The 26,518-nt window shown below is 46.6% G+C and overlaps 1 protein-coding gene across 12 annotated transcripts in view; it reads left to right on the top strand.

Moving 5' to 3' along the window:
• Window positions 1-26,518, top strand: part of PITPNM3 (PITPNM family member 3) — a 6,156,742-nt gene that overhangs the window by 1,346,287 nt on the left and 4,783,937 nt on the right. Inside the window, exon 2 of one of the 12 annotated variants that reach the window (XM_069615046.1) lies at window positions 9,080-9,183. The exons of the other annotated variants lie outside the window; for them this stretch is intronic. Within the exon in view, the coding sequence (XP_069471147.1) occupies window positions 9,147-9,183 (37 nt within the window). The 5' untranslated portion in view covers window positions 9,080-9,146. The remainder of the gene's footprint in view (window positions 1-9,079; window positions 9,184-26,518) is intronic. 12 annotated transcript variants of the gene reach the window in all.

The following is a 26,518-nucleotide window of genomic DNA, read 5'->3' as shown; positions in this document are numbered from 1 at the left end:
AACTCCCTGCGAGACTCCTCGAGGAACTTGGACCGCCTCTCCGCCCGACGCAGGGTGTTCTCCGCACTGGTGATGGTGAGTCGTGTCCCCTGTGCCCGCTGCTGCTCTGTTCTGATCTGCTGGCCCATTCGCTCCAACACAGAAGACATCCTTGTGGTAAGGTCCATGTTGCCATCCTGCTCGATGGCCGATACCTGCCCCTATGATGTTGAGAGCCCCAAGTCTTGATGCCTCCTAAATTGAGCCTGCCACTGCCGAAAAGCCCAGTGCCTGCACCTCTGGGACAGCCTCCGGAATGATGACAACCCCCAGGTCTGTCGTGCACGTGCCCTGCTGCTTGTTGCCTGCACTTCCTCCACTGCCATTGGTCCTGTTGCTGTGGTGACCACCTGTGCTGATCCTCCTTCGACTCCTGACTGTGGCAGGGATGTGGTCTCCACCAGACAGGCCGCCGGGGTTAGGACAGGTTCACAGGGGGCACTGGTGGTATCTGGGACGGAAGACGGCAGGGAGGACGACTGGCGGACAGAGGAGGAAGAGGTGGAGGGGGGGTCGCAGCAGTGGCCAGCACATGTAGGAAATTCCTGACCAGGAAGGGAGCTAGCCAGTTTATGAGGGGACAGACCTCATCGTGATGATATGCAAGCCCCCGATTGGAAGCCTGCACATCATCACGAATGCTGTGGCCTCCTCCTCCTCCTCCACCACCACCAACCTGGATGACTCCCCACTTTCTTCCGCATCGTATTGCCCCAGTGTGGTCTCACCTGTACCTCCCACTGCCGAAGAGCCCACGACCAATTTCGGCCTCTTGGGCCTCCCCTCAGCAGCTGCAGCAGTTGTTGCGGACGCAGCACCAGTCTCCTCACTCCCGGAAGATGACGGTCGCTGGGAGGATGACTGGGCCCTGCGTCTACTCCTGGTGGAGGCATCCCTGCTGCCGGGATCCACAGCGCCTTCTCTGCCCTCTTCTACCATAGTTGCTGTTGATAGGGAACCATAGAACACATACATCATGGTACTGGACATATGTGTGCTTGGCACAATGCAAAAGTACATAATTGCCACTGTCAAAGGTCACAACCATCATCACCGTCCACTACACACAGGGAAGTGCCATTCCCACACATGCAAAATCATGTCCGTCATTCACACCAGACATTCACATCCTTGGACAAGGCACTGCCAGCACATCCGAATTGTGCATGCACCTCACACGCATCAGGGCACATACACATCTCACACACATAACCTGACAGTCATGAAGCAGGACATGGAGCCATCACGTCAGAGGGCTTTGAGGTCAAATTGGCAGCATGAGGCAATCACACATGCAAAAACAAAGAGTCACAGACATCCTGTCGTGTTTGCCACTCACACACTCACTAATCATACACACGCACATGTACACCATGTATGTCCATGATGTTGCCGAATGCACACATGTGTCACACCTCTGGCATGACACAATCCACACACAGGGATGCAAACATATGCACATTGTGACACACATGTGCTCATTACGCATTACCACACAGACACCATTGATGTTGCACATGCATCAATGAACTCACATGCAGCAGTACCTGGGACATGCACACAAACATCTGTACAGTAGGCATGGCAAACATAACAGCAGGGTGCACACACCAACCACACATTTACATGCACATGCACTATTGTGGACAAGAAGACATGGACACTTACCAGTTGACTCCGGACGGAGCTCCAACTCAAAGACATGGGTGTGCAGCCCTGTGTCGATGCACTCGAGGACCCTCATTTCATCGGTGGTCAACCGGCCTTAGCTCCCTACTCGGACAGCCACAGGCTGGAGGAGGCGCAGGGCCTTGTTGAGGGTCCTGGACCTGTAGTTCTCCCAGCGCTTATGGACATGTCGGTAGTCGCAGGGTACCACCCCCTCTGCATTGATGGCACCCACGATGTTCACCCAGATCTTCATCTGTCCTTCCTTGTCAGCTTGCGATGGTCCATGGAAGAGGGAATCATAATGCCCCAGGACTTGCTCCACCAGGATGTCAACTTCATTGGCACTTAAGCTGACAGCCCTCTGCCTCGCTGCCGAGTGGTTGCCACTTGCCTCTGATGGTGTAGTGTCAGACATGGCAACCCCCAAGGCAGGGTGGGTGGGAGCACGGGCAAGGTGGTCCTGGGGTTGGGCTGTGGAGCAGTGGTATGGCAGTCAGGAGTCTTCTGGATCAGCAGAGGTGGTCACAGCCACAGGATCACTGGCAATGGCTGGCACCAAAATGCAGGGCACGTAGGCAGCAGCCCAACAGAGTGGGCTGGCAGCAGCAGATGGCTCTAGGAGGCAACATGGGGCAGTTGGAGGCAGGTAAATGGCCATGTAGGCAGGAGCGTGGGTCTTCTGAGTTCTTTAGCGCGGCCAGCTGGAAACAGAGTCACTCTGCACGTGCGGAAACAGCACGTTAGCGTGTAATCAGAGGAAAGGCCCTAAGCGCGTAAGTTACATGACGCGTGCTGGACTTTGGGCGTTGCCGTTCAGTATGGAGATAAAGGTGTGCGTAAGACGACAGTGCAAAGTACGTGCTTTTCGTGGGGATGGACGTGTGAATTTCATATTTTTGTGGGTTCACACGCGATTACTTCACTACTGTGGCAGTGCGTACTTCTTGTACTTCTTGTTTTGGCGGGGAGTTGCCTACCCACTCACACGCTTGTGATTTGCTTCATACTACGAGGCAGATGGTGAGTTGTGCATGCATTTTTCCCACTGTGGTTGCCCCTGTGTGCCGCGTACCCCATTTTCGAGGTCATAGTATGGTACGCGTTCCTTGAGTCTGCATTTTTTGTGTTGCTGGGTGTCACAGCGTACTGCAGGACATTTTTCACTCACACGTGGACTACCGAGGGGTCGCATACACGTTGATTTTTGTTTTTGGGGTGGCTGAGCATTGCGCAACCCGTTATTTTTTCCACAGTGGTCACATGGAGCCTTGCTGGAGCACAGTAGTACATATTCCATCACGTACCCTGCCCCCTCACTCCAATTGGCCAAGGCAATTGTTGGCTGCACCTCCCATTGTGCTAGTCCATCAGTGACATGACTGGGAGGGCAACAAGAGAGAAGGGAGGCAAAGTTGGGCGGCTTTGCCAAGGTGGGCGATGTGTCCAGGGTGGTCAAGCTGGCCAAGGTGGGTGATGTGGCCAGGGTGGTGAAACTGGCCAAGGTGGGCAACGTGGCCCGGGTGGTCAAGCTGGACAAGGTGGTCCACGTGGGAAGCTGTCCAGGCCCATGCAGGTATAGCTATGCCCCAGACCTAACTGGGGCAAGGAGATCCAGCTGCAGCTGACATCCCCAGCACCCGTGGTCCGGACAAGCAGTGCCATCTGCTGTCCAGAGCACCCAGGGTATGGAAGCTGCAGGGGCAGCTGCGGCTACCACCACCCAAGCTCAAGGTGAGCCAGCCCAGACTGTAGTGGTCCCAGCCCAGGCACAGGGTGATTCCATGGCCGATTTCCATGTCCCGAAGGCCAGGTCACGTGCAGTGCATGGTCCTGGCAACAGCACCCAGCTACGGTTACCTCCAAGCTGACCTTCTGTACTAACATCAGTTGCTGATTCCATAGGCCAGTCCACCTGTACTCCAGCCCCTACTGACCAGAACGGTACAAGCCACTCAGGTTCAGCACTACCTCGCAAGAAGCAGAAGCGTGCTCCAGCAGTACAGGCTGGGACCCCAGACATGGCACAGCAATCCCACACATCGAGAAAGAGGAGATCTGTGAAGAGGAACTGGACATGCTCGTGGAATACGTGTTGGATCACGGCTGTGACATGCTGGTGCAGGCAGGGAGCACACATACGCCTGCTCAGCGTATGGCCCACTGACAGTGCCTCGCGGGCTGTATGAGCACCTTGGGCCATGAGAGGCGCACAGCTGGTGATCTCGTGAAGCGCTAGAATGACCTCAAGCGCCGAGCAAAAGACAAGCTGGCTGCCAAGTTTGCCTCTACTCAGGTGACGGGTGGTGGGTCAGCACCAGAGGACGATGAACTCACTGGACATGAGGAGATCGCTAGTGATTTCATTGCAGTGGAGCAGGTCCAAGGTGTGGGAGACCTGCCAATGTATGAGTCAATGTCCGGTGAATGGTGATGCATGTGTGTCCAGCCCATGTTGCTTGGGTGATGTGTTATGATTGTCTGCCAGTTCAGGCTACGTTGACATGACTGCCATGTATGACCCATGTGATGTTGAACTGATACGTGCTTGTTGTCATGCAGACTGCATACAAACCATGTGCTGCACACAGAGGCAATCCTCATCACCACACCTGCTCCCTCCTTCCATGACACTCTCTCTCCAGCCTGTCTTGGCCCTATTCTTGCTCCAACCTGTGGTCGCAGATAGCCTGTGATGATATTACACTCAACACTCACCTTCTATCGTCACATGACCGACGTCTCTGTGAGGTCACCCTGCAAGCTAATCCTCCTCAGAGACATTCTTCCTTTCCTCTCCATCCCCCAGCATCTCACTGTCTCCAGAGGACTGGTAATTCCTATGGTGGACTACTGCAACAGCCTTTACCAGGATTTCTGTGATTCTACACTGTTCCCTCTGCAACTCAGACCTGGACTGTGTGGAAAGTCCTTTAGGCTTGGTGCAAGGTATCTGCCTAGGACTGTGATGATGGCACAGGCTCACAGTGGCTATGAGTAGTCATTCCTGAACCCTGTGCATTCTCATCAAGTTCCTATGGGTCCTGGGCCAGCAAGTCCTTCAACTCCATCTCCAGTATTTACTTCCTTCTCATGGTCTTTCATCATCCCTTTCATGCTCCCTCAGGGTCAGTTGCTCCTCATGAAAATTAGTCTGTGGCTGTGGTCTGTGTTGAGCTGGGGCCTCCCTCTGGTACAGCCTCCCTGCCTCTATGTAACTGGAGGTGTAGCTTCTCCGGGTATGGAGGCACTTCTGATGCTTCCTCATGTGTTGTGCTTTCTGTCCTCCTCTCCCCTGCTTTACTCCCAGATGACTGACAGAAGGCACTTGCCACCTGACCACACTGTCTGCTACAACACGGTCTGACATGCATTGTACATGGCTCATCGACAGTAGTTTTCAACTTCCATCTGAGGCTGGTAGAGAGTTCTGGCATGGCTATGCTACATGCCATCTGTGTATGGGCATCAGTCATCTTTGTGGAAGGACTATGCCAGTGACATGCTTGTGTGTGATGCAGGTGCTATGCACCATTCAGTACATGTGTATCTTTTGCCCTTTGACACGCATCCATGTGTGCTTTCAGGCTCCCCTTCCATTTCATTCACACTGCATGCATGACTGAGTTTGTGTCATGTGTGACATGGCAGGTTAATGTGTTGGCTGACAACATTGTAATGCCTGTGTGTGTGGCCTATGGTATTAACATGTGTATTCATGTCTCTTTTGTGTATTTGTGCAGGTGATGAGGCACTTGATGCAGTGGAGGAGGAAGTGGAGGAGGAGGAGATGGTGGAGGAGAAAATGTATCCTCAGCCCCAACCAGGCACCAGTGGAGGACGTGGTTTGATAGCCCATGAGAATCCATTGTTGCTACAGACCATCCTGACAAGGGATGTCTCTGAGGACACCTATGCCTCTGGTGCTGAATCAGACATGGAACCCTCATTGCTGTCGCAGGTGAGTGATTATACTGTGGATGCTGTTCTGACCCAAACACCTGCAGGGGGTAGACCCCTCATGGGGCCAATCAGTGTTGGTATGTCCGTCTGTGGTGGTTACAGCTGCAGGGTCACGCTCCACAGTAGTGGCTGCTGTTCCTGGGGCAGCTGATCAAGGGAGGAATGCAGTCCTGCAGCCACAGGCAGTGCCAGTGCAGCAAGGGCCAGGTATCCTTGGGTCCGGCGGATGTAGGGTCCGGTAACGCGGTGGCCATGTGCCACTCGGAAATACTGTGTGGGAGCAATCCATGTATACTATTGCACAGCAACAGTGGGCATCATGTGAGATGTTGGCAAAGGGCATGGATAGGTTGGCCAATTCCATGCTCCCCCCTGAAAGACAGCTGGAGCTGCAGCAGCAGGCATTGGAGTCCATATGCCGCTCGCACAGGCTGGACATGTCGGCCAGTAACAGGGACCGACGGGCTGAACTAGGGGCTCTGCGCACAGCCATTGCTGCTGAGGCTGAGGCCCACAGGACTGCCCTGAGGGAAGAGAATGCCTCCCTCAGATCTACTCTGGCTGCACTCGAGTCAGCCCGCAGTAGACGGGCAGAACAGCAGATGGAGCAGGTGATGCACAGCATCTCTGTGGAACTCTGTGCAACCTATGAGGTCTTGCAAGCAGAGATCCGTGCACCCTGTGACATCTTGCAGGCGGAACTATGTGGATCACGTGAGGTGCTGCATGCGGTCCTCCGGGCCATCATGATGCAGAATCAAACCTTTCAGTCTTGCATGCTCACTGCCATTGAGGAGCAGACCAGGGCTATACGTGGTCAGGCTCCCTTACCACGCACACCCCCTGATGCTACAACAGAGGGTGATGACAACATTGACAGCTCTCCCACTCTATGCTAGCCGTGCAGGCCATGAACCCATGGAGGTGTTTCTTTTTCTTTTTCTCAACATCCACACATGTGGGTGTTGAGGTGCACCCTACACCTACTCCCTCCTGGGTGCCAGTCCACCCAGCCCCCCGGTCCACCATGGCCATTTCTGATTTTTCTGTATTTTTTGTCTATTGTGCATTCATGTGACAGTGTGTTGCTTTATGTAGAAGCCGAAGGCATCCACTGTGTGTTCCGTCTGGGCCCATACAGGCTTGTCTCGTGTTGGTACACTCCTTGTTCGTGCCTTAGGGTCCAGACACATATGCCACTCCTGCTTCCCCTTTCCATGGGCTTGCAAGGAGGGCAGCATGTGAAAGTAACTTAAACAGGGACATTGGCCTTCCATCAGTTTTGTGGTCAGCCTGAAGTCCAACCTGTGTATACACCCCTAGTGGGAATTCACGATTGTTTGTCCAGTGCATGGTTAGCATACCTTTTTGTTTGGACATTGGTTAATGTGCATTTTTTCATGTTACATCTTCATGTATTACCTTGACTGTCTCCATTATTGATGCCCTTCCTGCTGTATGCATTACCCTGCCCCCTTTAGCTAGCAGAGACACACTCAAGATAGAAGGGGTCCATGTGCTATTGTGATTGGTCACTGTCTGACATTATCACTGTTGGGTCCTGTGTTTATAATGTGTTATGCTGGAAGATGTATGTTCCTGTGTACGATTTCATTTTGATGTGTCAGAGTGAGTTATTTCTGACCTAGTTCCATTTGTCGAACTGCACTTTGTGACATTAGCGTTATGTGTTGGCAATTTATTTGTCACTTTTGACATTGCATGCCATGGTGTGGCAACCGGGTGACAAGAAGTTTGGAAGGGTTTAGGTGACATACAAGGATTTAGATGTGCTGTTTTCCATGGAGTTAGTGGCATACTGCATCTTCAATGTGTGCCTTTTGTTCACACAGGATTGGGATAGTTTAAGTAGCTAGGGATGCACACAATGTAGCACTTCCAAGGACACATTCTCAGGGTGTTAAGGTTGGGACAGTTGATTGTCCCTTTGTCATCATCGATTGTCACCTGGAATGTTCCAGGCCTGTGTGCACTCCGCAGGGGTGGGAGTTTAGTTGAAAAATTGCACCACAAGCTGGGTATGGGCTGCCTCGCCACGTGCTCTTTTCCCTCCCATGTGCAGTGGCCGTGCATGTGGTTGGGGATGTGGGGTGACCACCATGTCCATCGGTACGCCAAGGTGTGTTGCAACGTTGTGCAGGACACATGCTGCCACAATGATCCTGCACATGGTGCATATAGTAGCTTTCCACCGGAGTGGTCAAGGAAGCGGAAGCGTGACTTTAGCACTCCGAATGTGCGCTCCACTATGGCCCTAGTTGCAATATGGGCACCTTGTATCTTACCTTGGGTGGTGTGGTGGGGTTCCATATTGGCAACATCATGTAGCTGCTCAGAGGGTAGGCACTGTCTACTGGGGAGAGAAGAATGGTTGTCATTATTTGGCTTTGTCTATTTGTCTGTGTCTAACATGCATGCATGTGCACATGCATTTATACTCACCAATGAACCATGTGTTGCCATGCCTCCCAGCTTCCAGGTCCCGGTGTAGGGGTGACATTCTGAATATGAAACTATCATGGGTGGACCCTTGATAGATAATGATTCCCTTGGCATCACATACAACCTGCATGTTGATGGAATGCCAGTGCTTGCGATACATGTGCTCTGTGGCCCTAGGTGGACATAGGGTCACATGGGTGCAATCTATTGCACCAAGCACTTTGGGGAAGTGTGCCACCCCATAAAATTCCTGGACCACGGCCTGCCTTTCTGCGGGTGTTCTGGGCATGTATATGTGCCTGCAGACTGAGGGGCCTGCAGTCATGATTGCCAACACCTGGTGTTGGCAGCGTGACTGCGTGGGCTGTGAAACACCCATAACTATGGCAGTTGTCCACTGAAATGACACAGTGGCCAAAAAATGCAGTACATTGAGCTGAGCACATTTTCCAAGGGGCTCAGTGCTTGGGAGCACAGTGTGGGTGATGTGAGGTCATCCTCCCACTCAGTGACCAGGTCTAGGATTATATGAGGTGGAAACCTATTCCTGCCATAGACCTGGTCATCAGGCATCCCAAAAAGGCTGGACCTGGGTAAAAAAATGTGGGGCCTGGCTATCCTCCTCCACCTTCTCCTGCGTTGTCCCACGATCACTGCTGCGAGGAATGGTACATTCATTGTAGCTGTAAATGCACGTTTGTATTAGTGCACGCTTTTTATGCATTGTTTTAGGTGCATGGTGACGCTTATGCCTGCTATCGCTTGGCGGACGTGTTTCCGGATTAGCGCATCTTTTCCCGCGCGCAAGAGACCCCTGTTCAATTCCATGAATACAAATTGTGAGCATGCGTGTGGTCATTACGAGTATTTTACTGTGGTACTTCCCATGTAATGCCCACATTTACGCTTGTTGTTCCCCATTCCATGTGTTCTGCCCCCCTTTTAGGTCTGTGCGCTGGACGGTGTGCGCCTTCACTGGGCGTCTCTCACAAGGCGTTCATGGTGTTGCAGTGATGTGTTGGACCCAGGCAGATTACACGCAGCTCTCAGGTAAGCCACGCGTAATGTGTTCCATGAATCGGAAAACAGGCGCTTGCGCGCATTTTGCATGCATGCGCATGTTTTCTGCGCAGATTTATTCCATGAATCGGGCCCTATATGTCCTACTGGGATGAGTATTGTTCAGATGTGAGAGCCAGCAATCTAATGAGCATATGAGAAAACAATCTCATAGGGCACATTGAGGCAGCTGCCTGGCAAATCAAATACTTATAATAATGAGCCCACAAGAACTATTTCCCTTCCACCAGTGTCATAATTTTTGGGTTGATAGGCCCCTAATAAAACGAAAATGTAGCTGAGCTGGCGACCACACAATCCCATTTAGTGAGCACGAGTAGCTGCCAGCTCAGTGGTCATGGCATTATCACCAGACAAAAGCCACGACAGCACATGATGAGTGTCAGAAGTGACATATGGCAGCATTGTAGAAGCCCTGGCTTTTTTGATTTTTATTAAGCTAATACAATGATGTGGGTAATGACATTTCTGGAAGGGAAATCTGCTGAACAGATTTTCCTTTCCCAAGCTCCACACAAAGGGCATAGTGTACACCTGTGCCCTGTTTCATCAGTAGCCTGATCTGCAGTGCCACAAAGCAGGTACAAAGGTCACAGGTGCCCATTAGACAGCTGCAACGACAGCCATGTTTCTTTAGCACAGGGGCTTCATTTAAGATATGCAACCCTATGTCAAAAACAACTATAAGGATGTTGTCCTGGTGGCAGTTAAACTGTAAATATAAGCTATACCAAGTTAGAGTATGGTGGCCAGCATCTCTTATAGCTATCCAAACCACATCAATGTGTCCACCCTGTGAACCTACTTCAGCTGTCGAAGAATTATGTGAGTTCTCTCCAGACAGGCGTAACGTTGCCACTGCTGTCAAGAATGTAGCCTTGGGGGATTGCGTCTTTTTTTTTCTTTTGTGACGGCAGGTAACTCTTACCAAGGGAGCCAGCCACTCTACAGGACAGTGGCTGGGAACATGAATTAAAGGGAACACCCATTCACAAAAGGCTAGGCTTCACACAAGGGTGCTGCATATCTAACCACTGTTGATTCTATTGAGAAGCATGTTGGGTGTAATGTCTGAAGGCAAAGTCAACTTGTTCCTAGAACAATGATTGGGCCCCTAAGGGCTCACATCCTGAGACTCCTCTAACTCTTCTTGCTCCTCAATAACATTAGAGTTAGACTCTGAATCATTATCATCCCCATCAACATTTTCCACATTTGCTGAAGGAGTAGGTGTCACAGACCTACTTCTCAGACTTTGAAATTCCAACAATCTTTCAATCAATTCATTTTTCTTTCCTTTAACAGGGAGGTTCCCGACCTTACACATTTCCTTCAGTTGATCTACTGTTGAAATGATCAGGGTCTCCTGTCTGTAGTTATCCATATCAGGCATGATAAAATTGCTTTTCTAGTGGTGCTTAGCCTTGTGAAGGTTACTATTTTAACAAAAGTAAAGCAGAACTCTCAATGTAACAATTCTAGAATGTATCCCACCGCCTGCCACCAGTGTCAGGCAAAGTTTGCATGCAGTACTCTCTGGAACCACTACACACAACTATGACTACAGGTGTAAGCAAAACCAACCTTTGGTATAAGTCTGTACCACACAGTTTTTGGTAGCGAGCTGAGCAGCCAGGCTTATCTCAAGAGGGAATGTGAGCTGTAATGAAGTTACACAGAGGTCTACAATCACAAGTATTCAAATAGACTCTTATTCTCAAGGTTTCTTAGTAAAACACTTACTCATTTATCACAGTCAGTAAGAAAATATTCACTAAAAGGAGGCAATTAATGTCACACAAAAATATACTACAGTACTTCACACTACCCGGTTCTGAGGCATTTAAGCTACTTTGAAGGAGGAGCAAAATGTCATTCAGAGCATTTGAAGTAGGAGCAAAAAGGCATAAGGTAATAAAAACGAATAGTAGAGTTACTCTTAAACAGTGCAAACAGTTTGAGTTCACCGAAAGAGTTGCTCCAATGCAATAGGTAGGCCAAGGTCAATGGGCTAGAGTCTTTTATAGGTAAAAATGGTTCTGGTAGTTAAACGGAAAAGTCTTTGCCACAGTTCTCATAAGTAGTTCATAGAAGAAAGATTTATATGTCGGGTCACAAGCTGCAAGTTGCCAAAGTTTCACGCACTTTCGCAGTGAGAGGTAAGTTCTCTCGGTCGGGTTTTCACAGTACCTTATGTTGAAAAAAAGATGCAGCTGAAAACTTCTGTTCCTGGCAGTTCCTGCAGATCTCACTGTTCCTGAAACTCAGTCGTGGGGACAAGAGGGAGGACAAGAGGGGGACTCCTGCACTGCACAGGGACTGGTCACAAAGCTGGCAAACTGGCATATCTTCGATTCTGGCAGCTGTAGTCAAGCACACAAACTTGTGTCCTTCTCCCTAATTAGCAGCACTCTGAGGAAAATACAACCAGCTGTGAGAATGGTATCCAGGTGGCTTACGAGTTGCTTGGTCCCACCAACTCAAAGGAAGAAGTCATCCTTGAAGGGCTTCTCTGTGGAGATGAACTTGGCAATTTGGACCTGCAGCAGGGCTTCACCGGGCAAACCAACGGTCCAGGAGTTGCAACAGCTGTCCTCTTTCAGCTCGTCTTTGGTTCTTTTGTTCGAGGGGTCGACTCTGCCTTCCAAGCCAAGAGACTTGCCTTTTATTTAGTTTTCTCCCTTTCATTCCAGCCTAGCTGCCACTCACCCAGCAAGGTGGCTGTCCTTGCCAGACAGTCAGCCAACCAATCACGCCAGAGTGCATTTGGGTCTCCTAGGATACTAAGCACAGTGAGTTTCGGGCTCCTCCCTCACTTCCTGCCCACCCTAGACACTCAGGTTCCAGAGGTGGTCTTCAGTCCTGAAACCAGCCAAAGGCGTAGGAACAAAGGGACCAAACCTAGTTTGGCGCCCAGAGACAAACTCTAGAAGGACCATTCCAAAAAGAAACAGCGAAAAAAGAAGACCGGGACCTGTTTTTACAGAGGGGGCTCAGACGCCATCTTGAAAAACATTTCTCCCGCAATTTAACGCTACCGCTGTTCGCGATCTGGAAAAACCATGGTAGTTCATTGTAAAACCACTGCCACCAGCCATTTCGATAGGAAAAGGTAGCAGATGATTGCTACATGAGTTTCTAGATGCAGGGGATACTAGGTAACCCCTCCAGCACTCTTTTGGAAGACAGTGTGTGCTGAGTCTAGGAATTTAAAAAGACTAGTAAAGTCAATTTAACTTTACTTTCTTTGGGAAACATTAGTTTATCCCAGAGAAGGTATTTAAACCTTGGAACAGCCTAAAAGGCTTCCCCTGTGTCACTGCACTGAGGCTGCTGTATGACACACATGAAAAGATGATGCCTATGGAGTTATCTAAAACTCCACAATCAAAGAACACAAGAGTAAAACACACATCAAAATACACGGCAGAGTGGGAAGAAAGGCTCACACTCTCTCCAGGTAAAAAAATCAAGTCCTCAAAATCCAGCAAATTTTCTGGGGGTCTCTAAGGTGAAGGGAATTAGCACATTCATGAGAATTCTCCCTAACACTGCCCCCTTCCCACCACTCTTTACCTTCACCTTCCTTCTCTCCCTCTCTCCTTTGCTAATCTCACAGTTGCTTGTTTGGTCTCCAGGTCGCTTATGTATTCTCGGGCCCTGGCCTCCCACATCGAATCAGCCCCAGTTTATGCCTATCCTCAGCACTTGCCTCGACACACCCTCACCCTGGAGGCTCGCAGTTACCATACATTGCACTTCACCTTTGACTTACCCACACGCACCCCAGCACCTATACCATTCCCCCTCCCTCCTGCACTTGCACGTTCTCCTTTTTGTAAATAAGCTTGCTATGTTTGTATGATACTGTGGTGACTTCCAATGTATACATTTAGGGGATCACCTTTGGCTTCAATCTGTCATTTAAATAAAATAACATTTTAATTCCAAATTCAGCCCTTTCTGTGTCCCAGAATTGTGGGGTGGGATTGTATACTAGACAGTGTTAAATCAGAGGGTGCACCTTCGCGCAGTAAAACCTATATATTCACAAAAAATGTGACAGCTCATGCCCGCCCTTGAAAGTTAAATATGTTTTGACCATCCGTAGCTGTAATAGTTGGAGGTAAATTATTCTCCCCACCGCTACCCCCTGGTGAATTGTTTTTGAGATTGTAAAGCAGAAATGTGCATTTTATGCTTATTGTTATTTTACTTCTAGTGGCAAATAACCTCGATAGTATTTACCATTAATGATTATAGAATAAACCTAGTGGTATTGCAGAATTGCAACACCATCAGGATTACCACCTTAGTGTTGGTAATTTAACACAGCTGTATTTCTTACCCAATGTGACACAATCGTGTTTTTTCAATTCACTGATACAAGGTGCTTACGTCCTATTTGTTCAAATCAAGATAATTGACAATAGTTCAAAAAAAGCATTAGTTTGTTGAAAAATAAACATGGGACTTGGGAAGTAGGGCACACAGAACGTGGAATCATCTGGTTAACATATTCTATGTAAACCCTTCTTCGGATAGACATTTTGATTACATATATTTAAAGACATTTCTGAAAAATGTGATACCATTGCTAAAAAGCAGCAAAATTCAGCACGTTTGCCAAGTGGCCTCCTTTCTAATTAGTTTGAAGGACAAAGCTAGGTCACTTTTAGCTATCTGAGAAAGTAAGAGTGTCCCTGTGATATTTAATAATTTAGATGGAAAAGCTCTCTCTGGAACAACTTGTGTGCAATCAGGAGAGCATGAGGACACCAGGAACAGAACTATCTCGATTTAATAGTTATGCAGGCTTATATAAATGACCACCAATTGTCGCAAATTGTACAGTTTTGTGCCACTATACCTTAATTGTCCGGCTTCGTACTTCTTTCAATAATTGTGCCTTATGCCTGGCGGTCTGCTGTTACACTTCTAGGATACTGCACTTGATAAGACAAACACATTTTCGAGGGAACCAAACACATTCTGGGAGGATTGGTCTTATTAACAGAGAGGGGATAAACTATAAGAAGGACTGGAGCCATCCCTACAGATTGCTGACTGGGTAAAGCTATAGATATCCTGATAGGCTACAGTATGTGAGACACTACTAGTGCTGGGTCACGGTCAGTCATATCAATTGATACAAGTCAACACCTAACATCCTTTAACCAGCGCTTGTAATAGGAAAATACGGGGCAGGTACTCACCATGGGGCGGCAGGGAGTACTTGAAAAGTATTTGAGAAGCACCTGTGGAAGTACATAAATGGGCCAGTATGTTCTAGAAGCAATGTGGAAGATACACCCAGCATACTTAAAGCCCATAAGGAGCCAAGCCTCTCGATCAGTAATAATCATACCATCAGATCCCAGTCAACTTCTGTCACACAAAAATCCCTTCAATCTCCACTCCCCACTGTCTCACTCAAGGACAGTAAACCATCAGAAAGTAGCCACTGAAAGGCATAAGCAGCCCCCATCATCACCTCAATTTTCATCTTCCTGCCAAGCACTGTAATATCGCCAGCAACAATGTGTAATGAACACTGCTCCAGGCCCAGGTCCCGATCGCTATAAGGCAGAATACCATCATTGCAGACACCCCCCCACCCCACATTAGGTACAGTAACATCGGTTCCATGTAATGCAGTCCCCGCAAAAATGTCTGCTGACAAAAAAGTCACTGTTTTTTGAGGAGACATTATTACATTGAACATGCAGTGGTTTTTACAATGGGAGCAGGGGACATCCCCACAACCTGTTGTAGAGGAGAAGCCAACTGCCTCAGCAGGAAGTCCCGGCCCCCTACTACATGTATGCTGAAAGCCTGAAATAGTGCCATGTTTCACACCAAAAGTTGTGACTATTCTGCGTCGAGTCTTTCAGAAATGTTACCCACTGAGAAAACTTATCAGATGTATCCCCGAAGAGATGACAATCTCAAGGAGGAGATCCCTGAAGAAATATGAAAAAGAGAGAACGAGGAGTTGGTGACATCACAAGACACGAGCGTGATGCACTGAGAAGACTGGCTGACGAAGAGAATATATGTACCTTATAGAAACTGATGATGAAGTAAAGAATCAAGTAAACTTTCATGTGCGAAATGAAGATTGCACATGTGAAAAGCACTGAAGAAAAAGCAAGCCGTTTAATAAATGTACAGATGCAGCAATGCAAGTAGACTAAGTGATCATACAAGATGGCTATACATAGTGAATAGACTGCAGGCGAAACCGCCATTATATAGAAGCTCGACATCGGTGTCACAATTTTAGTAAGTTCAGACCATGAAGAGAAGGGCTGAAGACTGTGTTGCATCAACAAATTAGCTGGGAGCATGGAAGAAGTGAGAAGGGCTGTCTGGCCTGTTGTCAAGACTGAAGGCAGCCAATAATTGGTTATCTAGCCTCAAAGAACAGTGAACGGGAGAATCTGAATTATGCCTTGTAAAGGTGCAGAGAAAGAACACCATGAGGGCCAAGTTTATTCATTTAAGACAATTAAATGCTATAAAATGGGCCAAATTGTGGTGTCCTGTAACGTGAACCAAGGATGGGAATAGAGTGGCCATGCAGTCCAGAACTTTGATAAGTGTGTGCCCGTACGCCCTTATATTCCCAGAGATGAAAATACATTGGAAAGCCAAGTTGAAAAACGGTCTGCATGGCAGAAGCCCTGGGTGATGAGAGCTGATGGGCTAATTGGGTGGGGAGGTACAGTTCAGTCTACCCTCTGGCTCCTGGGTCTGAGCTCATATGCTGCTAAGTGAATCAAATGTTCCAGAAGGGCACAAGCATGCCAACCAATTGTAGAGGGCCATATAATGAAGGGCCTTATAGTTAGAAAGCCAATAGGGTACCGTGTTTCTAATAACCGATGATGATGACTTGCAGTGGGGGTGGGCATGAGTTGACCACTTGACTGTAGAAGCCCAACTACTAGAAATTATAGAAAGTATATTTAGATATTCCCATTGAGCCAACCACATATCCCTGTAGGTTTTTCTTATTTGCCATGTAGTATGATGTCACGTATGATGAGTTTTTGCTATATTGTTGTTTATGAAATGCTTTGATAGAGAGAATGCTGTGCGACGTCTGTTGATGTCCGTTGCCATCTTCCTGAATTGGTCTGATTATTGCAGTGCAGAGTTATTTTGTTTCCCATCCACCAGCATGACACGCTACCTAAATATAGGCTCATATGTTCACGTGATAGCAGTGGTAGGATGGTTTAATACCCTTTAACCTGTCAGCTCTAGATTTTCAGACAATTGGACATCCCGTGCCATCTAGCCGGAAGTTTGCAGGGTTTCCTGTGGAGAGCGGCAGAATAGGAAACTTGCAAATAAACCGATTGGGTGGGCAGGGTCCCTCTTTGACGAAATCCCTACCTGGTTTCCACAGGCGCTTTACGGATGGAAGGCGAAAGTGGTCGGTTGGTGGAGGAGATGATGTCCGAAGGCCTTGAGTCAAATGACCGAATGGTGAGTAGATTGAGGAGAATGACAAATTAAGGGGACGGGATTATGGTAATTTAAAAGTAACGGGAGTAATGGGAAATATTTTGTGAAGATAGAGATACAGATAGAAATGCTCAGAAGCCTGACTCAAGGGAGTCTAGAAGAGATGATCTCACACTCCAATCGGAGTCCTTATGCTACGTGTAAACAGGTTTACATAAGGAAACAATTTAAATCCTGTGACAGGATATTGATTAGGGGTGAGGAAACAAAAGGTGATCACAGAGTATTTTTTTGTAAATGTGTAAAGTCGATTAGTCTGTCTGTCTGTATTTGTGTTGAGTTAAGGTTTTGAAAAATGATATATGTCGTCAAGGAATTGAAACGAAGTTAAGGAGCGAAATCACCTATCTAGGGAAGTGGTTGGTACCAATTCAGAGGGAGACAGAGACAAATGAAAAAGATAGAGGTTTGAGCGGTGATTGTTGGAGCACGCTCATATTTGTTATTTTAAGAATACTGAAAGTGGTGAACGCATTTTATAAAACCTGGTAAGTATTGAAAGTCAATTCAGACTCGTCAAAATGGGAGACACTCCCCTGATGCATTTATGTAAGACACTGCAGAAAGCACATGCCCAAGCTCAAACAGTATAGTGCGGTATGGGTGAAAGGCATGGCAGATAAGATGTTCATGCCATGGCCACAAGGGGGATCATTGTCAAAAGCTGTATTGGAATTTATGACCACATACTTGCACGCTGCATACACAGGGAAAACATTTGAGAAAAGGTTAGCTATTCTATAGCTCTGGAAAATGTACCAGGAAGAAAAGGAAGATCTACCACCTGAGGAGTGGATGTTTAATCACTGCAAGGAGGAACGTATTGAGCCCTCAGCTTCCCTTGCCTCGCTGAAGTGAAAGGTGCTAGTGCGGAAGTAGGATTGTATACTGTAAAGGAACTGAAAGCAGCAATGGGCTATAGTGATCCGATATATACGAACAGCCTGCTTATATCAGTGATGATATTCCAGAGGAGAGTAAGAGGAAAGGAGAGATCTTTAAGATCATACAAAGCAAAGAAGAGAAGAGTGAGCAGTCAAACATATTGACAGAAATTTGAAAGAGAGATTAAGAGATGGAATGGGGGAAAGGACAAAGCTGACAAGGTAACTCTTGTGCAGAACGAATGGATGGGAAGACAGATATTATTCACGTTAGATGGGAAAAGCATTGAGGAAGTAAGGCAAAGGGAAGATAAGGACAAACAAGATAGAAAAGATAGAGAACAAGAGCAAAGATTGAAGGGCGATGCGCACAAAAGGAAGAGCATGGAACAACGAGAACAGATGTATCAGGAGGAGCAAGAGAAAAAACAGGAGCGGGCAGAGGAGCAAAGAAAGTATGACAATAGGCAGAGAGTAATAGACGATAGGGATAGAAAAGAAAGGAAGAGAGAGGAGGAGGAAACACAGAAATTAAGGAACAAAAGGATACAGTGATGAAGAGAAGAGGAGGAAAGCAGAGCACAAAAGAAAAAAGAGAGAAGACAAGAAGAGGAAAGAATTAGAAGGGCGATGAGAAGACAAAGAGAATTAAATGAAGACTTAGAATGATAAAGGAGACAGCAGGACTTTGATTTTAGCCTTATTCATAAGGAACCAGTAGAGGCAAGCCCAGCAATATGATGGGACAGAATAGAAGAGTTTCTTCCATTAAAGGGAACAAGGTCAGGGGCATCTAGAGTAGCATTAGAAGAAGAGAATTTTGATATAGGAAGTATCAGAGACAGGATTGATAAGGTATATCAATAACTGAAGGAAGGTAGCAAATCTGGAACCCGAGGGAAGGGGGATCAGTCCCTAGTATTCCAATCACAAAGCAAAGAAGAAAACCCATTCAGCCTTCAGCACAGAGCCTTATCCTTAAGCAGACTGGACTTAGATAAGGGTGAAGGGGATGAGAGTTACACTACTTCGGGATTAAACATGTCAGATGAAGGAAGAGAATCCTTCCTTGGGGAAGAGGGAGGCAGCGCATGTGCCCCCAAGGGAAACTTGCAAATGAACAAAGAAGTAAGATGGTCCGACCTAAAGCAACTTAATGATAGGACACAGATTCCATAGCACATCCAGAGTGTCCCAGAGGACGATCGTATAGTGAGAAGGGAGAATCACTGCTATATGTGAGCAGGTTAAGATCACTACCAGCAAGGAGACGGACTGGGTTGATTGTCCCTGCCATGAATAGGCAGACAATGGGAGCCGACTGTGGGCTAGGGTTTACGCAGTTTCCCTTATTGGTAAAAGGGAGAACGAGACGACAGTATATTCCATGGCCGCAGATGGATAAGGATAATTTAAGGTGCAAGCTGCCGAGTTTGACGTAGGGTGCTGCGTAATGGATATATGAGTTAGAGAAAATGACAGGAGGAAATACGGTGGCTATAGATGACATTAAGGGTTGCTTGAAAGCTATTCTTGGGGAAAGAGCTGATGATATATGGAGGGGAGCAGGTTATTCAAGTGTGACAGCACAAAACACAGCGCACAACGGAGCTCTCAGGGTGCAGTATCCCAAAACATCAGATATGGGTGCAATTATGACATGTAAAATGAAGGAAGATGAAGACCCTCCTGGTTACTTTCAGGATATTCAAGAGCATTGGCAACTTGAAATGCGGGAACCCTGAGGAAAAACTGTGGCAGTATTTTATCACATTATATGCCCGAGCCAGTACAAAGGCAACTGAAGAAACAAGTGGGAATGGAAGCGAAGCCATGGCCTGAAATACAGTTGACAATGAAAAACAGCTGTCGGCTGTTGCAGAAGAAAAAACAAGAAGAAAGATGAGGCTAGGAAAATAGAGGAAGCCAAATTAGTTCTGAAGAAGCTGTTGAAAATTGCCATGGATGGGGTGGTATTGACCAGCGGAGAAGGACTGGGAATGCAGCTAGCAGTGGGTATATCACAGGTGATTAATCAGCGCCAGATGGACCAAGGAGGGAATGCGTTCATGCCAGAAGGCAGAGGTACAGGATATAGAGGAAAGGGTGGATTCCAAAACTATCAAGGTGGGTTTCAAAATGTGGAGAATGAGAATCAGAATGCACAAGGAGGATTCAACCAAGGAGGACTAGTCAGGTGGCCTCCCCCTGTATGTTTGACTTGTGGGATGACAGGACACATTGCACTCACATGTGGGGGCCAAGGGAATGTACAGAATGGGCACTTTTCAAGCAGGGCGAAAGCTTATCCTCCACCGTAAAGCACACAAACTAGGGAAGGGTTTGCCCAAGATTAGACAGTGTATCAAACATAAGCGCCGCAAATGTAACAGACACAGCAACCAGAGCAAGCGCAAGGGAAGTTTTAACACGCCCCCATGCAGACACAGCAGTATGCAAACACGGGACAATTACTGACATCTAGAATAGGAGGTGCCACTGTGGTAGGAGGGAATTCTTTCACAGGTACGGGGGTATGCATGTACTCACAATAGGACAGCTCACAGGGTGACTTGATGTGTTCAGTACGATCAGTGACTACAGACCCCCCAAGAGGAGCCAAGTATTGATGTGCCGGTAGGAGGCACATCTTTTTCTTTTCTAGAATACACTGGGGTTACTCATTCATGTATACAAGATGGAAAATATCCAATGTCGGGAATTGCCATGAATGCTCAAGGGTTCTCTGGAGCCACGAGTTGAGTTCCTTTTATGGGCAAACCGCCAGTCTCTATAGGAGAATGTGACATGTCTGTTCCATTGCTGTATTCATGACAGACACCAGTTAACATTTTGGGAAGAGACTTGATGACAAAACTTAACATGACAATTTCATTCACTGTCGAAGGAATAGTGTGTTCCACTCCTGGAATACACTACTTAAGTGTGGGTGAATTTATACTGGTGTTCACAGGGCAAATGGCTCTGTGAGGCGTTCCAGTAGAGCCAGAGGTTTTTCTTTATGGAGTAAGCATTTTAGTAACATGGCTACCTGGGTTAGTGGGGAAGACTGTGAGGATACTTGACACATTTTTTTTCAGACCACGGATACCTATGGATGAAGAGGAGGGTCAGACTATCGCTCTAGTGTTAGAAGCAGCCATAGTATGAAGGGAAATGGTGATGCTTGAAGAAACGGATGATAAGGTTAGATAGACCATGGGGAACAGTAATAGCTCTCGAAGAAAGGTACAGGTTGACTGACATTTACTGATGATATGTTTAGAGAAGACCCAACAGATGATGAAGTAGTGTTCTTTGTGAGCATTACATACTGGATAAGAATAGAGAAGAGGGAAATCCTTATGACATAGGATTATTAAAGGGAACAGGGGAAGTTAAAATAAAGTTGAATCCAGTGCAATTTTACCTCAAGCAAGACAGTACCCCAAGTCTCGAGAGGCTGATGAGGGTATGTTTCAGACTATTTCAGCACTGATGAAACAAGGTATTCTGGTGTATCAGATACATTGTGCAATACCGCTGTGTATCCTATCAAGAAAACAAAAAGGGGGGGTCGTGGAGATTCATACAAGACATGAGAGTGATTAACCAGATTGTAGAAGCAGAGTTTCCTCTAGTTCCTAACCCATCGATGATACTATCCTGGTGGAAGCATGATATTTCACACTGATTATTTGAAAAATGCATTGTTCTCAATCCCATTGCACAAGGACTGACAAGACTTGACTTCATTTACATTCTGCCAGACTCGTCTGAAACATACTAGGCTACCTCACGGGTACTGTGGGCCTCATTATGAGGTGGGTGGAATGGGTTTAACGGCACCGGTAATGGTGCTGGTGCCGGTAAACCCATTCCGCCCTTTTACGAGGTTCCCTTGCAGGACCCGGTAAGGACACCTGGTTAGACCAGACGTCCTTTGCGGGTCCCGTGAGGGGACCAGGGAGCTAATAACGGGCCCGTTAATAGCTCCCTCCTCATTCCCATTGAGCCCTATGGGGCCTCAAATGGGAATGGGGATGAGTTACTTCAATGAGGAATTACCGGGTCCTCCAAGGTTGGAATGGCCCGGTAATTCCTCATTCGAGGAACCCAGACCCGAGTTTGGAGGCAGCCATGCTATTTATAAGGGCATGGCTACCTCCAAACTGGTAATGAGACCCAGTGAGTCTCCAGCCATCTTTAACAGGGTCCTCCAGATGGACCTAGGCAATGTTGATTTGAAAAGTGCAGTGATACAATACGTAGATGGCATTTTAATTTGTAGCACTACAGAAGATGAGTGCAGGCAGGACTCGATTCAGTTGATGACTATTTTAGCAGACAAAGGATACAAGGTATACAAGGAGAAGCTACAATATTGTCAAGAAGAAGTGTCATATATAGGACAGTTGATTTCACATGATGGAAAAAAGGTGACAACTGAAAGAACTGAGGCAATTATGAAAACTGCAAAACCGCATGCAGTAAAACAGATGCAACCATTTTTGGGACTATGCAATTATGTTAGAACACCCAGGTTTGACTACAGTTCATACACAAGACCCCTTTTGCAGGCTTTAAAGAAAGAATAGGTGAATAAGGTTAAAATAGAATGGACTAAGGAGATGGGGAAGGATTTGAGGAGTTGAAGAAAGTGATTTGTACAGCCCCTGTTTTAGGAATTCTCAATTATGCTGAGTAATTCTATTTATTTTTGCACACAAATGGGACAGTCATGACAGCAGTGCTTACACAGAGGACTACATTGGGGTACAAGCCCTTAGCGTATTACAATGGGATTTTAGACCCAGTTATGAAAGGACATTTTTCTTGCAAACAGTCATTGGCAGCTGCTGCATTCGCAATTGAGAAGTCTGCAAGTATTGTTATGGGCTGCTCTGACTCTCTTTGTGGAGCATGCTCTGTTTGCCATTTTAGAGAAACCCAAAGCTACACTGACATCTCAGAGAGCCTCAGCGTATGAAAAATGATTTTGAACCCAAAGATCAAAATTGTCAGATGTTAAAAAGTGAATCCTGCCACATTTGTAGCTGAGCCAATAGCTGACGGTGATCATATGCATGACTGTGCAAATTATGTTGAATTTTATGATGATATACCTTGTGTGAAAGAAAATGCTTTGCCAGGAGGGGACATTCTCTTTATTGATGGTTCTTTGAAAATGTATCAGACTAGTGTAGAAAGGCATTCTGGCACAGCTGTAGTGAGGCATAGAGCAAATGGCGAGGTTGAAATTGTAGCAAGTGCAAGGCACCCTCTCACTTTTCAGCGCAAGCGGCAGAATTGGTAGCACTCATTGTCATGCTCGAGAAACTCGAAGGCCAGGAAGTGACGGTGTACAGTGACTTTGCCTATGTGACGTAAACCGTACACGCAGAGCTGGCATGTTGGAAAAGGAGGGGCTACCTCCGAGCAGATGGCACTCCAGTGCAATAGACATCTTTATTGGTCCCAGTAGCCATAGTGGGCCTTAAATGCGCCGCTCACACTAAGTGAACAGATTTTATTTATTGCGGGCACGAAGCCACAGATGCAGAAGCCAAAAGGGTTGTCTATTCACCAGATATCTTGAGTTTTGATACTCCAAATGTCAAGGAGAAATTAGTTACGATTATGGTACTACAAGAAGGATTTAATAATTTTCCAGAAAACCCAATTGATGGAGATCAAAGGCAGTGCACCACAGGAAGAGCATGAGATATGGAAATGAATGGGGTGTTCTTTATCCCCCACAGAAGCATTATGGTGATAGGATAGCACTGGAAATCTGGTGATGCCAGTAGCATTGTTAAAGGTAGCCCTTGAACAGCTGCACTACCCCGCGCATGTAACTAGGGAAAGTCTTGCTGCAATGATTGCGGAGGACTGGTTTATTCCAAATTTGTTAGAACATGTTGCATTCTTTGTAGTGAATTGCATCGTGTGTCAGAAGTTTACAGCTGGGCATACACTGAAAACTATTAGAGGAATAATACCTCGAACAAATGGTCCTTTTCAGCATTTACATATTGATTATAATGACATGCTGCAGGTGTTTAATGGATACAGGTATCTGATAGTGGTGGTGTGTCCCTTCTCGAGGTGGATTGAGTCAGGTCCATGTACACACCCTGGTGCCACTTGCACAGTGAAGATTTTAGTATGTGAAGTCTTTCCAAGAAGGGGTGTGTGTGAGGTGCTGAGATCGATGAAGTGTTAAAAACAATTATTGAGTATTAAACATGCGTTTTCTTCTGCTTATCACTCACAAGCAAACGGAATATGTGAGAGACTCAATGGCCTCCTTAAAGAAAGGATTGCCAAAATCAAGCTAACTTTGAAGAAGGGATGGCTATATTGCCTGCCCTTAGCTTTATGTGCCCTAAGCAATTAACCTGGTTCGGACCACCACGTCACCCCCACCAACTAGTGACTGGGAGGTGGATGAGAACGCCTCTTACACCTCCATTGAGGAGTAGAAGCACAGAGTACAGCAAAACTATTAGGCGATGAGCTGCATAAATATTTGACATGTATGACCTCTAGCATCTCTCTCATTTCAGATCAACTCAGATGCCAGAGGGGTTGGTCTCAGAACACAGATGAAAACCATCCAGCAATCGGATCAACTGAACTTTTATCAGCACCTAAATTGTTTGTTGGTGACATTGTTTTGATAAAAGATTTCACCCGAAAATGGCATGAGCCACGTTTCAATGGCCCCTTTATCGTTGAAAATATAACTCCCTCAGCAGTAAAAGTCCAAGGCAGACAAGCTTAGCTTCATTTGAACGAAATTAAATTGTGCACCAGCGAGAATGCCCCTCCAACTCCTACTCTCCCTCCTACTGTTGCCGATCCAGAAGCAAGACAAGAAGAAGAATTTCAGCATGTGCAAACTTGATCGATGACGAAGAAGGATGGTAAATCAACAAGCTGAATAAAGAAGATTGTGCATTTGGACTGTGACTCAAGCAGACAATCCTTATGGATATTATAGCAGGAGTGCAAACCCTTGCTGAGGAGTAACAGGAAATTGAAAAATGAACTGTAGAGCTCTGTTGACGTGTCAAAGTTATGCCCATATGAAAGTTCAATATTAAAACTGGAAAAGAACAGATTATCCAGACTGATTTCTTGGTGCATATTTGTTCTAATTGTTCGCATTCCATGGTGCTGATCGATGGGGATATACACAGACTTATACTTGCTGTTTTTGTATTTATTCTTCAAGCATATCCTGCTCTTGTCAGAAGAAACGTTGATCTTTGCAATATTTTACAGGATCCTAAAAATGGCCCCGTGATTAGGAAGGAATTATTTATTTATTTATTTATTTATTTATTTATTTATTTATTTATATAGCGCACAAAACCCTGAGGTATCTAGGCACTTAAGCATAAGGGATTGGTTACAGTATTTCAGGTTACAGAGAGGAAGTGCAAGAGGTGATTACATCATAGAGCAATGTTCATAGGTAATTACATGAAGCAGAGTGCAAAGAGTTCAAGGTGATTACATTCATGGAGCCTAACCCCATGTTGCAGGGTGGCTTCAACACAAAGATACAGGAGTGAATTAGGTGGGCCCATTCATGGAGCTTAACCCCATGTTGCAGGGTAGCATCAACACAAAGATACAAGAGTCAATTAGGTGGGCACATTCATGGAGCCTAACCCCATGTTACAGGGTGGCTTCAACACAAAGATACAAGAGTCAATTAGGTGCGCACATTCATGGAGCCTAACCCCATGTTGCAGGCCAGCTTCAACACAAAGATACAAGAGTCAATTAGATTGGCACATTCATGGATATAGCGCCTTGAGTCAATGACTCGCCTTAGAGTGCCCACGTAGCAGACAGGGAGCAGACAGGGGACTTAGGATCGGCCCTTGGTAGGAGGGCCGGCCAAGCCTGCTGGCTCTCTTATAGTGCAATAAAACCAAAGCCCCAGCCAATCAGGGGCAATGTTGGAAGCAAAGGCCCCACACACTCGGCTGCATGCGGTGCAGGTGGCCATTATGGAGTGGCTAGGCATCCCATAATTTTCTGTGCGGATGTAGGCTGTCTCCAGGCAGGGACAGTCATACTGTACAACATAAATCTTATGACTAGGTGCAGCAGATGGTCACTGCTCAGAGTAGAATGCAAACATGATGAAAACAATTTTGCAGAGAAATATGCAAATTTCCACGCTCGATCGCGCAATGCTTCCATTAAGCCCCATATGGAGTCGGGATGCTGCGGCGGTCTCCTGATGGTGGGGGGAGAGGGGCAGGGCCATCAGCAGCTATGAGTTTCAGCGACATAGTGCAGGCACACACAGTGAACAAGGAGCCAGGAGCCAGGATTGGTCCTTGGTAGCAGGGTTAATTGGTTAATTGTAATCATCAAGCATATACTATAACACCAGGAGACATTGCAATTGCAGGAATAAAAAGTGTTTCTTATGTCTTAAATGATCACAGTAGAAATGAGAAATGTTGAAAGTAGTACGATTTTAAGGAATGAACAAGCACAACCAATTCCTGACTGCCACAAATGGTGGGGGTTAATGCACTGGTTGGTGATATATGTATGTGCAACTATACTTTGGGCTTGATTCACAGAAGCATGTTATAATGGTGCAATCCCATAGGAAATCATTCTGTGAATCAGGCCCTTTGTGACTTGTGTGTTTCTCTTGTTATACATTCCCTTTTATATTGATGCTCCTTTTAAGATAGAGGCCACAACGGTTTCCCCTTCTGCAAGAACTGCTTTTGAATCGCTTACCTCCACTAAGCCAGAGTCTCCTATGGTTCTCACCCAAAGAAAGGGGACTTTTTGATTGGCTTCATGATTATTATGCAAGTACTGACCTTGTAGTAGTTAGACAC

This window comes from Ambystoma mexicanum, chromosome 9 (genome assembly GCF_040938575.1).
Source record: "Ambystoma mexicanum isolate Mex_15411 chromosome 9, UKY_AmexF1_1, whole genome shotgun sequence".
Taxonomy (NCBI): domain Eukaryota; kingdom Metazoa; phylum Chordata; class Amphibia; order Caudata; family Ambystomatidae; genus Ambystoma; species Ambystoma mexicanum.
This window is presented reverse-complemented; position numbering and strand designations above follow the sequence as displayed.